At 42.0% G+C, this 15976-nt stretch overlaps 1 protein-coding gene across 2 annotated transcripts in view; it reads left to right on the top strand.

Moving 5' to 3' along the window:
• The first annotated feature begins 679 nt into the window (after positions 1-679).
• ARHGAP18 (Rho GTPase activating protein 18) overlaps positions 680-15976 on the top strand; it is a 95347-nt gene continuing 80050 nt past the window's right edge. Inside the window, exon 1 of one of the 2 annotated variants that reach the window (XM_075414074.1) lies at positions 680-722. Coding sequence is in view for 1 of the 2 variants with exons in the window: in XM_075414073.1 (XP_075270188.1) it covers positions 869-912 (44 nt within the window). In the remaining variant the exon portion in view is untranslated. Of the gene's footprint in view, positions 723-760; positions 913-15976 lie in introns of those variants that run through there. The other variant, XM_075414073.1, reaches the window with a different exon arrangement.

The raw sequence follows: 15976 nt of genomic DNA on the forward strand, positions 1-15976 counted from the left end.
CTTCTTCCCCTCTCCTCTGCTGAGCAGAACGGGATGAAGACGCTTGTCCGGCACGGCCAGGCCTCTTGCCCAGGCCGGCAGCTCTTCCCCTCTTCCCCTGGCTGAATGCCTCCCCACCGAGCAGCCTTCGGCGGAGCGGGCAGGCACCGCGCCGCTCCCCGCCCAGGGATGCCACTGTTCCCCGCTCCGGCGGGACGCCGCCACCCTCACACCTCCCGGGCCCCGCTGCCCCACGGGCAGGCCGCCCCGAGGCACCCGCGCCAAAGCCCGGCCGCTCACGGAGGCCGCAGGGCCGGGCCCCAGCCCTCCTCCCCCGCGGGTGTCGGTGCCCGCCGCCCCGCCGCGTCACGGCGGCCCCACCGCAGCCCGGAGCGGAGCGGAGGGAAACGAGCGCCCGGGCGGCACCGGGCGGAGTGGTGCCCGGCGACCCGCGGCGGGAGTCCCCGCGGTCTCCCCCTGAGGCAGATGCGGCGGGGACGCGGACGAGCCGCCCCCGACCCGGCAGCGACTCAGCGGCCGCCCCGCCGCCCGGCTCCGCGCTAGGGGCGCCAGGCGCTGCCGCCCCTCAGCAGCGGGCGGCACGGGGCGGGGGGGGGGGGGGGGGGCGAGGTCGGGCGGCCCCGCGGGAGGGCGCCGGCCCCGCCCTCTGCCCGGGCGGGCTTGTCCGCGGCGGGGCCGGGTGGCGGCGGTGCCGGGCGGCGGCGGTGCCTGCGGGCGGGCAGGTGAGCGGGCGGGAGGCGAAGCCGCTGCCGCCCCGGGGGGGACTGGGGACGGTGAGGCAGCCGGGAAAGAGCCGCCGAGGGAGGAGCCCCCGGGGACCGTCGCCCTCCCGCCCCCGAGGCGGCGGCGGGGAAGGTGACCCGGGAAGATGGTGACTGTGGTGACGAAGCTGGTGCACTACCTGCACCTGAGGTAAGGGCGGGCGAGCGCGGCCGCCGCCCTGCTCCTCCCGCCGGGCGCCGCACCCGGGCGGGCCGCCTCCCCGCTCCCGTCCCGCCGCCCGCCCACGCCCGGGCCGCGCCCGGGAGCGGTCGGGACGGACACTCGGGCGGCCGCGGAAAGGGCGGGAGCGGTGCGCGGTGCTGAGCGGCGGCTTGCGGCGGGGCGGGGCCGCAGGGCCCTGCGGGGGGAGCGGCGGTGGCCGTTTCGTGGCAGCAGGACCCGTGTGGCGTGGGGATAACCGCGGGGATTCGCCGCCTTGCATGTTTCTGCTTTTTTTTGACGCGACCTCCGGCAGGATGCGTTGCTAGGCCGGTTTTTCCCCGGTGTCGTCTGTTCTCCCTAGAATTTTTTAGGTGAATGCGGATACTTCTGCGTGGCGTGGAGAACAAGAAAAAAAAAAAAGTTCAGTCCTGGTGGTGTTCCACTAGTATTTCGTTGAATCACGATTTTTCTGCCGTGTACGAATGCTTAATCTGCATCGAAAGACCCAACCGAAAACATAAAGAAAATGTGTCAGTTGGGAGCATACTCTAGGCCAGAAATTGAATTTGTGAAAGCAGTGGTATTTCTGTGTAGTGTTTTCACGTAAGGTGCGCCAACTCTGGGAACTGATTCCGGTAGCTAATTTTTTCCAGGTTAGCCATAGGAACAAGTAGAAAAAAGGGCAATCAGTTTTCACTGGTGTGATTTAAGACTTGATTCCTAGGATATCTGCAGTTTGTAGATTTTTTTTTATAACAACTATTGAAATAATAATACTTTGGCATGAATTATATGAGAGGAGCATGTAATGTCACCATTTTTTAACCTGTTTTTTTCCAATAGGGTGTTTTAATCGCTAAACCTGTTTAACCTATTCTTCAAGACTAACCAAAATCACAGCTCTAATTTAGTAAATTCATGCCATGTTATGCTGCCATTCCTTTGCTGGGCAAATAGAGAAGCAAGTCAAGATGGAAAAATCCCTGCCAATTCCTTACACCTGCCTCTCTTTTCTTGCACTCCTCTGAACAGTGGTTATTTGTTTAGCAGGATATTACTTCTGGTTTTGAACCAGAGCTTCATGGCTCTGTTTGCTTTATAAGCATCAGACAAGAAAAAAAGTGTCTCAGCCTCCAAGTCTTTATAATATAAAAGGAATTGGGAGACAGAAAGTAAGGCAGACAGATGGGGGAATGCAGCAAAGCGATAAAATTTCATTCCTGAACCAGCAGCAGCCTGATCACTGTCAAGTGTTTTGTAGGTATCATGAGAAAGGTTGCAAAGAGCCTAACAAGTTTACAAAACTTAAAGGAAGCTCTTCTCGTGCTGGATGACCATGAAGGTATTGAGAAAGTGTGATGAGCATATTTGAAAATTTAATAATTGCGTGGCCAGTGGACTGGCTGAAGGTAGAATTCAATTATGTTAGTACTGAGTGAAAGAAGTCAATAAAAGTAGGGAAGATGTTAAAAAGCCCAGCAATTTTCTTTTATAGGAGAAGTAGAGCTGTTGGAGATGTGGCTGCAAAGGGACTCAGTAAATGCAACAGGCGAAGACACTGAATGTTATTGTTCTGAATGAACATGAGTTGGGATAAGTTTCTATTTGTGAAAACTAAAGAAGAGGATAGAAAACTTCACTGAGTATTGCTGGAGTGGTAAATAGTGGCAGTATCTGACAGGACATAAATGAGCAAGAGGTGTCCCCTGGAACCAGTGCGTACCAGCGAGACAGAGCGTATTGGCAAGCAGAACAGATCAGGGGAGGAAGGGTACTCAGTCATCTTTAGTGAGTCTGCAGGCTGAAAGTGCAGCTTGTTTTTAGCAAAATCATGTAATATTTTTGTCTATCTGCATCACAAAATCGTGACAGATAAGTGGTGTATGTTTCAATCCATGCCAGTCAGGCATGAGCAGCTACTATTAGGCTGTACAGCATGCTTATTCTGTGCCTCCATTAACAAGTGACCAGCAATATTACAATGAACCCAGAAAACAGTGAAGTAGAAAAGAGTGCATAAATATGAAACTGTATGACATATTCTTGAGATATTATAATTTATGAGCTCTGAGCAAACAATTTTAGTAGGTTTTTGGCTAGCTGTGCAATTATGTTTTTCCTGTAAGCGAGGATGGAAATCCTTAAAAACCAGTTAACGGCAAGGAGACCGAAAAATAAGCTGTTCAACTGAATTAGGAATAGTTAGGCAGCTGACATGCTGGGAAAAATGTGTATCATCAGTATTGTCCCTTTTTCTCCCCTGAGTGCAGCATACACAGAAGTGCTAAGGGTCAGCTGTTGTCTTCGTATTCCGTGTAAATTCTTAACTAGTGAATGGTCCATGAATTGGATTTTAAGGTTCTGCCACAGTTAAGTGAATAAATATTGTGCTAATATGTCATAAGAAAAAGATGTTTGAATGTGGAAGACTGTACTTAAGAAGTTTATAAGAATACGCTTTGTGGCAAGAATAGACTGTGCCAATGAAATAGTACACTAGGCAGTCCAAACAATTACTATAACCAGATCCTTAGAGAATAGTAATTATGCCCTTAATTCAGTACTTAATGAGAAACCAGTAATTAATTCAAATCATTGTAGGACTTGCACAGTTAGCAGAACTGTGGACATCATAGGAGTCTGTCTTACGTTTGAATTTGACACCTTGCAAAACATAGGATACTGAAGCTACAGGAATAATATTGCAGCCTTGGGCACTATACAACTGTTCTAAAAAATGCCCTTTCTAAAAGTCAGAAGTAAATACATTGAAATAGAGTGCTCATACTTGCCAGAAGAAATCGTGTAGCTGTACTTGGTCTCTTACACTTACCTCGACTAATTATCCCTTATAAAGGATGATTCTGTACCCATTTAAGTCAACAGGAAAGGTCCCATTCAGCCTGGTCATAAACTTCTCATTAGAGTCAGTCAGACTAAAGCAGCTCAATGAATGGGAATGGATCAGCCGAGAAAATAATTGTAAAAATACTAAATTACTTTCTCAGCAAGGTGAGATGTTTTCATATAAATATACTTTATGTAATTATCCCTACGTAAATAAAGATTGTGCATCAAGTGTAAGCACAGCAGTATTCGGAAAACGAGATGAGCAGTGATTCTTGAGAACAACAGACAAAGGAGATGGCGGCAGACAGAGCAGCTCCCGAGGACACCACCAGGCAACACAAGCAAACTGAAGACAAAGACGCAGACTTATGAATGTAAGACATTCATGAGGGGAGTGAACATTCAATGCTACCAAGGAGACTTCTACAGTAAATTGTATTGCAGAAATTCAAAATGGAGAATGCATGTGGTAGTTCTTCATTTTAGGAAATGAAGATGATGAAGTTACACAGGTGGAAGAGAGCAGTCCAGACTGGGAAGTACTTTTTTGGATGTTCGGTATTGGTTATGAATTCATTATCTGTTTTTATAACCTGCCTCTGAAAGTGGTCACAGGAAACACAACAAGATTGTTAACCGAAGGAGCAACTAATAAGAGTTTTTTTGAGTGGTCATGAGATCCCTGCTTTCCTATGTGAGATTTCTGTATCTTTAAAAAGTTGGCCAGCAGATAAAATACTTCTGCTAATACTGTCAGTCACATCTTCCTTCATCCCTCTGATTCCAATATCTTTATGCTCACCAAGAGGTCTCACTTAGGTCTTGCAGGACTTTGGTATGAGCATGGACTTAAGGATCTGCTGCTTAAAAATCCATGATCTCGGTCTGCATGTTTCAAGATAGAATCCCGATGGACTGAGTCCTGCCCCAGAAGTGTTTCTAGGTGGCCTAACGCTTTTTTCTCAAAGGAGCCTGGGACCAAGAAGTTTGGACAGGATGCTGTACCGCTACTCCAATACCTCGAGATGTGCCTGTTTATGGTTAGCTTGAGGAAGGAGCAGAGAGGAGAGAGAGGATGAGGAACGAGAGGAAGGAGCATGTCTCTTCCCTCCTGCTTAGAGATCCAGCAGAGTTTGAAGCTGCTGATGCTGCTGTTACAAAGGTACACAGTCTGGAGCTCCTGGTTCAGCATCCCTGGCTACTGTACTTGCACAATCTGTTTCCCTGTGAAACTTCTTTCTCACAGGTTTCATGTCCCTCTTAGAGCACCCCAGGGAACTGTCACAATTCCTGAGTCCAGTGGGGTGTGCTTGCCTCCATTCTTCTGGGGCATTGGTACCATCCTGGCCATCTCTGATCACAAGTAAAGCTTACAGGGTTCTGCCGTGTGCTGCAGGTGAATTTATACAGCACAGGTATCATTTTATGGCTACCTGGGCTCTTGCACTAGCATACAAATAGTCTGCATGGACCACTGCTTGGCCTTTGAGTCTTCAAAAAAAAAACAAAAGGTGTAAAACCTGTACATAATCTGTTTCGTTTGTGAAATTATAAATGAGCACAATTAATGTTTTGGGACACATAGACCTGAAGTTCCGTTGTTTGACTTCTAAAGTTCTTGAGCTCATTTTCTTTTACAAGCTTAATATATCTTTAACAGAAGGGGTTTTTTTGTATTTAATGTAGCTACTCTCTGTTGCTTCTTCCACCCTAGTGTAGAAACACGGCACAGGAGGATGGCAGGTTGGAAAGAACTTCATAGCTCACTGAATGCCACCTTGCGGCTTGTAAAAAAGCTACGATCTCTAACCCATTTCATAAACACACTGAACTTTTTTAAAGATTAGGTTGTTTGTCCTTCTTGATCGGTGTTCTGCAGCCTTACTCCTCCTGATATTTAGAAGTGGGTTTCTAATTTTCAACCTACAGCTGCCAGTGGAAAATTTCTACATGTTTCTTTTGTATCAACATTGTCCATTAACTTAAATAGATCTTCTCACTCAAGATATCTATGAGTACTCACAGACAGCAATTTTATTGTTGGTTCTTAGTTGCTCATGCTGAGTAGCTTCTGGTCTTTCCCATGTGATTGTCCATATTTGAATACATCTTTCTTTCTTACGAGTGATCAGAAGTAACACTATAATCTTCACTGTAACTTTAAGTAATATCTGATTGATGTCTGTGATCATATTAATACTCTGCTATCTAGCCTGATATATTGTAGGACTCAATATGCCTTTTTTATTGCTGTACTACACTGTGTCTCATGGTTGTCTTACGACCAATTAATATCTGTCATTTCAAACTGATGAGTCCCCTGGCTTATAGTGTGAAACCTAGTTATTGAGTCTATTAAATACGAGCACTTGTGTCTCATTTTTATTTTTCCAGTCCTTTTATTCATCCATTTTTCCTGCATAATATCCTGGGCTTTCTCTAAATTGATATCCCTAATTTCACGCTACCAGTAAATTTCACATTTTTCTTTCTATGCCAAAGTTATGAGTGAAAATATTAAGTAAGATCATTAGTAAGAGGGAACCTTGAAAAATTTTAATATGAAGACTCCCTTTCCCCCAACTAATCAATTTGCTCTTCGGTGTAATGTACTGCTGTCTCTTTTCAGCAAAGTCTTTCTCTGATTTACAAACTTGCACTGTTCCCAACCTCCTGTTTGTGTAACTGTGCATGTAGTTATGTTACTTATGTGGTACAGTATCAAATGCAATACTGAAGGCCATATAGGTTAAATCTGCTGCAGCCCCCCATCTTTAATACAAGTTATTTTATTACCAAATTCTGTATTTACCTTGTTAAATTCATGTTGTATTTTATCCTAGGCTTCCATTTACCTGTGTCTCAAAGTATCCTTTGCTCTGAAGTTATTAAAAAGACTTGCACACTGTTGAGCTCAAGGTAACAGGTGTAAAGTTGTCAGTTTTTCTGTTTTTCTCTTTCTGAATTATAGTTGTAATGGTGACATTCTCTGGTGGCATCAGTTGAATGGACAGATTTTTTTAAATTACTTATTATCGAATTCATAGGTGAGTTGTTTCCATATCTGGGGCAGGAGATTATCTATTCTACCTGGATTAATTTTGCCAAACCTTAGAAACTTTACTTCTATCTTGAGTGTGATTTAGTGTTGTATGCATATTTTCAGTAGTTGTCTGGCTTTTGCTGTCATTCCCCTTAGAGAAGATTGAATCAGAAAGTTTTGGGGTGGCCATGCCAACATTACCTTTGATCTCAACTTCATTCTTACTGTTTAGCCACTTCACTGTCGTTTCATTTCTCTTTTTCTCTGTAATGTCAAAGAACAGTATGCATTTTTTTAAATTTATATTGCTAGGTGTCAGGTCCTGTCAACTGTCAGGACTCAGCTTGACCTTTGGCAATTCTCATTTCATCCCTACCATTTTGGATCTGCATGACAGAGCTTTCTTACTCGCCACCCTGCCTTTCTTGTAGGCTTTTTGCTCATACCTAATCCATTTGTTTTTTCAACCAGAGATGCTGTACACTTGTCGGTTGTCTTTATGAAGCTGCCAGCTCGCTCTCTTTAGAGGATACGGTACGTACAAGAAGCCCATGATGAGGCTGTAGAACAGAGAACTCCAGGTCTTAGACCTAGGGATCATCTATGTGTAAGCCTGAACTCGTACTTTGTTTAAAAGTGCCATGGGATCAAAAAAAAAGGCATGCACTCTGCATAATGCTGTTAGTAAATTCATACTATTTAAAGTAGTTAATTCAGCTCATTATGACTGAAAAGGATTACTGAAAGATTATCTATCAGCTCTGCAAAGATGTCACCCTCTTCCATCAGCTCATTTGGCTCCAAAAGATGATCTTTGTTCATTGCTGCTTTGAAACAGCTTAAACCACTTTCTGACCAATCTGTGATAAATGACAAAACAATTCTTGAAGTGAATTAATAGTTCCCATACAGCAGTTTTCACTCAGATTTGACTAGCTCTTTGACTAAAGAAGGTCATCACTGATGTTTTGTTAGCATTTTATTTGTCACCATGCAGAATGGTGACAAATCCTCCCAGAAAGGGAGAAAAGCAGGCAGGAAACAAGAGATGGGACACTCACCGTTTCAGCTTTTCACCAGGCTTGCCAGGTGTGATAGAAAGGAATAGAGACGCTCTTACTGTTTTGAGGTGGAGGGTGACCTTCCCACCAAGGAGGAGGCTGGCTGTCTGGCAGATATTTCTCAGACTGCATCCTCTCTTTCTGCGCAGCAAGCCAGACACAGTCCTGGCTGGGGGTTGGTGTGGTGGCTTTTCCAGCATTGGAAGGGAGATAGCTGCAATAGCTGTGTAGTCATTTCCCCTGTTCTGTTAGGAAATACAACAATAATAACTCTGTGGCATACATGTACACCTTCGTTCCCTCATTCTTCCTGCTCAGATGCTTATTTCCTCCTGACATACCCTCTCAGCCAGAGTCTGTCATTAGCAAAACTGACTGCAGTGAGTAACTGAAAAGCCTAATATTACTTTTTCTTTTTTTTTCTGCAACAGTGGTCAATAGAACCATTGAATACTTGTTTCCTATCATGTAATGAGTATAAATTTTTATCAGCCTCATTCCTCCTTTGTACTTTCAAAATCAGTTTCATAATCTCTGTCTGAAAAAAAGAAGCCTGTGCGGCCGTGGTCTTCCTCTTGGAGGGAAGGGTTGCATCGCTTTAATAATTTTTCTCTCTGCAGCATGAAGACAGAAATAAAGAACAGTGTTGCATAAAGTAAGCTCTGAGAGATCAGAGATTTAAAGCAGGAGCTTGATATCCAGTGAAAATTATTAGAAAATCCACTCAAGAAAATAATACAGGCAAACACATTTTACTTACTGGAAGCCAGCAATCCACAACAGCTCTTAGCCACTGTGTCCCACTGAGCTGTGGGAATTCGAATAGTTATCAGACGGAGTAATTAGAGACTGAGTCATTCTGTGGAATTACTAATACATAAGTCCAGCAATATTATATCAAGACGTTGGTGACTTTGTAAAAAAAAAGGGTATATGATTGCAGTGGTAAAAAATATTCATCCCAGTGAGAATAGTAACAAGTAGTGAGAGAAAAGAAATGCATGCTAATTAAAAATGTCCACCCTGGCCTAAACAGAGAATACAAGAAAAAACAAGTAGTAAGAATGACCTTTGGAGGCAAGCTCAATAGAAAGATGTTCAGCAAATATGAAACAGTCATAGGCATTCAATAAATTCAGCAGTTTTAAGAACAGAAGCTCTCATACTTCATGTCCTCCTCAAAATAAGCTTAAAGTCCAGGGAATATTATTTATGGAGTTAAAAATTCTGTTTGTTTCTTCTTTACAGTTAGTCAAGCTTGGAGAAAGATGGCTTTTCTTCTTGTTTGATTCTGGTTTTTTTAATACTGTTTCCAAAGTTGGAATGTCTGTAGGTGGTGGAGTGGTGGATCTCCTCACACTTTGGGCAGGGTCGTGCACTGACATCGTGGACTTCACTATAATTTCTGAGGGAAAACCAAAGGGCTTAGGGATTTACACAAAGTAGTGAGTCCCAGACCTACTTACCCACATCTTTTTTCCTTCCTTCCCTTTCTGCAAAAATTGAAATTTCCTCTAGCAGAAATGAGAGGACAGTCCCTCCCTCTTTTCACAAGTGCAAACCAAACCCTATAGTCCATTCTATAATGCTATCTAATTTTTAAATTTTTTAAATTTTTTCTCCAAAACCCCTGTTTCTGTAGATGGTTTATATGCAAATGAATCTGGGTGTCAGAACCTGCAAGTCAACATTAAAGAAGCCAGGGACATACCCTTAGCATTGTCTGTGTGTAATTTGCATCGCAGCTGTATAGAGCAACTCAGTGAAGGGGATGGACACAGAAACGCTGGCTCCAAAAATTGTGATAATAACCTGGTGGATGGCACTGCACCAGATACTGAACTTGTAAAAGCAGGAGTCCAAAAAACTTTCAATAAAAGTTTCATTTTAGCATGTAAGCAAGGAGCATCTAAATAAAAATACTGTTCTTTTATCTCCTGAGTTGAATCATCAGATAGATTTTACTTTGATGCTAAGAAATGGTAGAGTCGTATTCAACTTTAAACAAATATTAATTACTAATAATACAGGATAGCTGAATGAACATAGCAAAAGAAGCATTTGTGGAAAAATGTCACCTTCTGTGAAGGAACTGAAATTACTAGAACAATGTTTTTTTGGCAGAAGAATTATGAATGCCACGAATCAACATTCAGCTCTGTGCGTGAGAGTCAAATATGAAGTTAAAAAAAAAGTCTGTGCTCACTGTTAAATCAAGCAGAAAGCAATATCTTCATTAAATGGTACAACTGACAGAGGAACTGCAGAATCAGATCTCTGATTGCTGTCAAATATTTTGCCAGATAAAATTGGTAGGAGGAGTGGTATTATAGTCCTTGGTTATCAAAAAAAACACCATTTACTAATGAATTTGTAGGAAGTTCTTGATATTCTTATTGTTTGAAATAAAACTATGAAGCTCCTATGTACAATTTATTATGATGGACCTGACATGAAAAAGACCTCAGATATCTATGGAAAGTTGTGCTAAGTGGATTCATTAGATCCAGTTAAAATTTGTAATAAAAGGCAGTCTTCGCATGCAGGAAAGTGAAGTAGTGTTTCAGTTCATGCTTTACAAAAGTGTCACGTTGAACTACTTAAGCCCCTGGGATGATCACTCACCAGCAAGGGAATTGCTTCAGCTGATAATTGGGATCCTTGATGGAAGTTTATGCTCATTCAAGTGAAGACAAGAAAAGGTGACACAACAGTGACACAAGAGTGTAGTACTATACCACTTCAGTAATACTTCTATAATACTTTTGTTTGGACACAGAAGTGAACAAAGATTGGAGATACAAGCAGTATTTGGTAGAAAGATGGCTAGACCACCTCCAAATCAGAATTAAAAACCAAGTTAAAGCTGTTACAGCAGTACATAGTATGTCCTCTTTGTCTTGGACCTGGTGGATCAATTTTTATTCTGAATGCTGTTATGTGATACACATCTAACAGCAGTTAAGGAATAATAGAAATCCAGCAGTCTTTAGTGTTCCTGATTGCTGTGAATAAGAAATTAACTGTCCAAAGAGAAAGTAGTGTGCGTTATTTTGTACCTCATGAGCCTTACCCTTTCCTGTGTGCAGAAAGGACTCTGTTCAAGCCACTCACTCACAAAAGGGACATTGACTCCTCTGTGTGGAGGCAACTGTTGGAGCCCGGATTGCTCAGGAGTGCAGATGAATGTGCATGTGCAGAAAGACAATTACAGTTGTGATAACATCTGACAAGTAGGAATGTCCTTTAGAACCAGTTTCTGTCTGTCTCAAGTGATTAAATCGAGTCTTTGGCACAGAGGTGAGCTGTGGGACCTTCGCCCCTGCACGTTACTGGCATGGGATCACTACAGCGAAGGGTGGGTGCGAGAGGAGAGCTGGTCTTCCACGTAGATTTCCTGTAGGATATTTTAATTTCGTTAAAACAATTTTGGTCCTCTATGTTCTTCTAGAGAAGCATATGGTCCCACATTTGGTGGCCAGCATTAGCAGCAGATTAACATCTTAGATAAATGCTACATTTTGCTATCATGACAGTAAACGCAATTATACCTGGGCGTAATGAGACAAAAGATTCCATAGCCAGAGAAAAGCACATGTGCTCCACAAATTAGGTACCCAGTATTGATTTGTAATTATATATATGAGATAGAATGTTTTATATCTCCAATAATCGTTAAAGACTGCCATCTGCCTCTAGACAAACTTCAGAAGGAAATTTAATTTGGATACAAACCTGCTCTGGATAGTAAAATTTGAGGATTGGGCTGTGTGATAATCCTTCGAACAGCCTGCACCAGCAAATTTGTCCTTAGCTTTTGTTCCTCACAGTGCCACAGAGGCATCCAGTGTAGTCAATAAAAACTGAGTGAAATGAAATTGAAAATGTTTAAAAATAACTGCTCTCCTAATAGTAATAATAGCAGTAAAACTCACCAAAATATAGATGACGATAATAAAAGTATATTAAAATCTGTCTTTGTTAAATGGAATAGTGATATGAGGTAAGTAGACATTTTTAAGATTAATTTAAACATGAGAATTATGAACACATGCACATGTACATATACTTGCTACAGGTGGGATCAACAAAGACCTTCAGTGTCGTGGGATAAGACAGACAGGAAACGAGGGCAGAACAGAAGTGTTTGAGTAAATGTCAGTTTGAAGAGTCTTCTCAGTCTTTCAGGACTGCATTTCTGCTCCTAAGCAAGAGCAGTTTGCGTGCAATGAACTCCTCGTCATAGCACTGACTCCCCCTGCACACTGTGTCCTTAGCAATTTGCTTTGAACTCTCTCACTCAGCAGAGTATAAGGTCCAGTTCAATTTGATAAAGAGGAAATCGCGATGACCTGTACATAATAGATGTAAGTGCAGTACGAGGTGTTCTGTTTTCTTTCAAGATGTCTTTAGAGCTAATGTAGAGATCATGTTTTAACATTTTAATGTTTTGGGCTTCAAGTTGGTATCCATTTAATGGTTTGAATCAGATTTATAAATCCTTCATGACATTTTTGCTAAAAGAAACATCACTTCATCTGTTACACTGCTAACAGCAGCATATAGTTTTCTTCAGTAAGTCGGAAGTTCAGGCCAGTGTCACAGGTTAGCTAGTCATTTGTGATGAAAGAAAAGCCTGTATTAATGTTTATGCACTAGGATGAAGATGGCTTGAATGTTGTAATCCTTCCTGTTCGACTGTTTGCATCCAAAGAACCAACTGACATTGTTCTGCACCAACACTTTCTTTTTAGTTCTGTAGTTAGGTGCATGCTCTGTGTCAGAAAATGGGTGGGCATTGCATGTCATGTCACCTTGTAACTGCCACTCTTGGCAGAAGGCCAAGCATTGAGTTCGCAGAGTCTTCTGAAGCTGCTGGAGCTGGAGGATCCTGCCTTGGACCTGGACATCAGGCTGACATCTCTCTATTTCCTGCCAGCTGCTGCTTTCAGGACACAAAATGACATTTGCCTCAAGTATTCTCTGCACTTCAAATTACTGGGGTACTTAGGTGAAGCCTGGAGTTCCGAAACTCTCATAGAATCTGATTTGGACACTGTTGGATCATGGTCCCATCATAGGCGCTGGTTTGACTGACAGCTACCGGTATATTCATATAGTAAAGGCTTGCTAAATGACAAAGTATTCCTTGAAATCAGAAGATCAAACATTTGTGTTTTTTCAAAAAAATCTCCTTTTGAGTCGGTGATGCACAGAAAAGTGAATCTTGTTGGTTGTGAAGTGGAAGAATGTAGCCTGAAGATCCTGTCCCTCTTTATGGATGTTTTCTGAGTTTAGCTTGGGAACACAATGAAATGCAGACGTGGATAGAGGGGAGAAAAAAAAGGGTCGCACTGAAAGTCAGGCAAATAATTCTATACCTTTTAACAGTAGAAACTCAGAACTGAAGGATCCCATGAAATACTTTATTATAATTTCAGGTGAAGTCCTTTGAACTGGAAGTAGGGACGTCTGTATTCACTAGAACAATGAAGGCTGTAGAAGGCACCTGGTTTGCACGCACTGTTATCCGGCACCGTGTGTGTGCGTGCTGTAGATCATCCTAAGGATGCCGCTCTCTCCAGTACACAGGAAAGGGGGGAAGGATTACGTGAGTGTCAGTTTGGAAACTGTTATGGTCTGATCCAGACAATTATTATAAACAATCATAATTATTGACAGCAGAAATACCCAAAGCCAGCTCTTAACTTCCAGCAGCAGAAGTCCCAACTTCTGTTGGGGAAAATGGGCTCACGGTCAAGGTCTCACAAAATCCACCTACACCAGCCCAGCAACTGGGGAGGGAGGTGAAAACACAACTGCTGTCTCTTTCACAAAACACAGAATATTCCTGATAGCTGGACAGAAAGGACAGATGGTCCTGTTCTGCTGTCTACTCTTGCTAGCAGATATGCACTATGAGAAACAGAATTCCTTGCTTTGTGTTTGAGGATGATGGTTTCACAGGCTGGAACACACCATGGACTGGCTGCCCAGAGACTGACCTTCTCATTTGCTTCTAAAATTGTGCGCTGGAGTTTGGGCAACCACCCATTTTCAATTCAGAGGATCTTTGGACATATTCCGTATTAGCTAAGAGTCATACTGAGATTTTTAGCTCAGCAAATCACTGGATTCTGCAGTGCTCCTTCATATTAGCTGCTTCCAATAATGAGACTTTGCCTGCACAAATGAATAGCTGGGGCAAAACAAAAATATTGCAAACCCTAATAGGTAGAATTAAATATTGCAGGTATTTTTATGACACTGTAGAATGTACAAATAGTGATCAAATGTTTAGGGATGAAACGGAAGGAAACAAACTACGGAATACTGTGCTTATATTGAAGGCCTGCTGTGTAAACTGCATTTAATACCATCTTTAAACAGATAATTTCTTGTGAGTACTCTGAAGGGGGTTTCTTTTCTTTGCACCATCTACCTTGGTTTAGTCTGAAGTAAATGCAGTTTATTTTAAATGCCTTCTTAGGTTTCAGCCCTACTGCCTCAAACAGAACACCAAAACCAAACGATCAGCAGGACAGTGTATGGGCATCATTATGAGCTCTGGAGATGCATGTGAATGTGATTTTTTGAAGTACATGGGAGCTGATAATATATACTGACATTTTATAGTGAGAACAGATCTTTTTAGAAAATATTTAGAAGTATTCTTGATATTTGTACTTTTTGCTATCGCAGAATTACAGTTGTAATTCTTTAACTCAAAATATCACTCAGAAATTTGGAGTGATGCAGAGGATGTCTTTCTGTTTGTCCACTGACATTTTTGATATTTACATTTCTAATCAGGGCATAAACACAACAGTTTCGCCTGACTAAAATGCATCATTAAAATTTAAATACATGTTTATTTTGCTAATACCTAATTCACTGAATTAAGATAACACTGAATATCCACTCTGAGCTAAAAACTTGGCTTGCGATTTAGAAAGGGGCCTGTGTTCTGCAGATAAGTACACTGTCAATGTTATTCTCTGTTTAAAATGTTTCAGCTACAGGGGTTAGAACTAAAGAATTGCTTCATTTCTGGGAATCAGGAGCAGGCCAACATGCGCATCACAAGATCCAGGTTTAGGACAGAGTTTCTGAGGGTTATTTGTGACCACAGCATGTTAAATGTGATCCAGATTTCCTCAAATGGTGATGCTTTTAAATCTAATCAGAAAATTGTATCCTCAGAAAGTTCAATAAATTAAATCATAAAATTAACAGGATGTGTTACTTTTAAAAAAAATTATTTTAAAAAATAATGCAATATAATAAAAGTTTCTTGCTACTGTCCTATGTACTGAATCATAATTTGTATTTTTTGTCATTCATACACATTTACTCTACTTCCATTGTTGCAAGGAACCAGAATTATTTTAAATTATGGCCTGTTTGAATGTAAAAGTAGCTCTACCGGACTGGACCAAAAGTCCATCTATCTGGTATCCTATCCGAGTTTAAAATACACCCATACAAGAGTTTTAAAGCGGGGCCAACATTCCCAGTGCTTTCTCCAGCTTGCAGCCATCTGCTGCCAGGCAATTTCTGAGCCAGATGTTCTTTCTATGTATTTAGTAATAGTCCATGGATATTGTTTTCTGCGAACATGCCTGGTCTTGCCCAGAACCTGTGTAAGTTTTTAGCTTCCCCAGCATCCTGTGGCAACCAATTCCGCTGTGTAATGACACATTACGTGAAATGCCACCACTTTCTGTTTGTTTTGAATAATTTTTTTCATTGTAGTTACAGCGAATTCCCCTTAGTTCTGGTACTGGAAGAGACAGTGAATGATCCATTGGTATAACGTTTTTTCCCCTTCAAGGTTCGTATCTTACTAGTTTAGGTCCTAGTCTTCACCTGCAGACCACCTTCTCTGCCCTCTTTGCGTTTTTTTGTGGTTTTTTTTTAATTGATCCTATAATTATAGTAGCCAGAAGTAAAATCACTAGGATTACTTGTATGAGCAACGTATACCAAACCAAGCCCTGAATTTGAATTGGTATTTAATATGAATCTGAATATTTAAATCTTTATTATTTAAATCTGAATATTGTTTAAACATAAACACAGCTTCCATTGTATTTTG

The sequence above is a fragment of the Opisthocomus hoazin genome, chromosome 2 (genome assembly GCF_030867145.1).
Source record: "Opisthocomus hoazin isolate bOpiHoa1 chromosome 2, bOpiHoa1.hap1, whole genome shotgun sequence".
Classification (NCBI taxonomy): Eukaryota; Metazoa; Chordata; class Aves; order Opisthocomiformes; family Opisthocomidae; genus Opisthocomus; species Opisthocomus hoazin.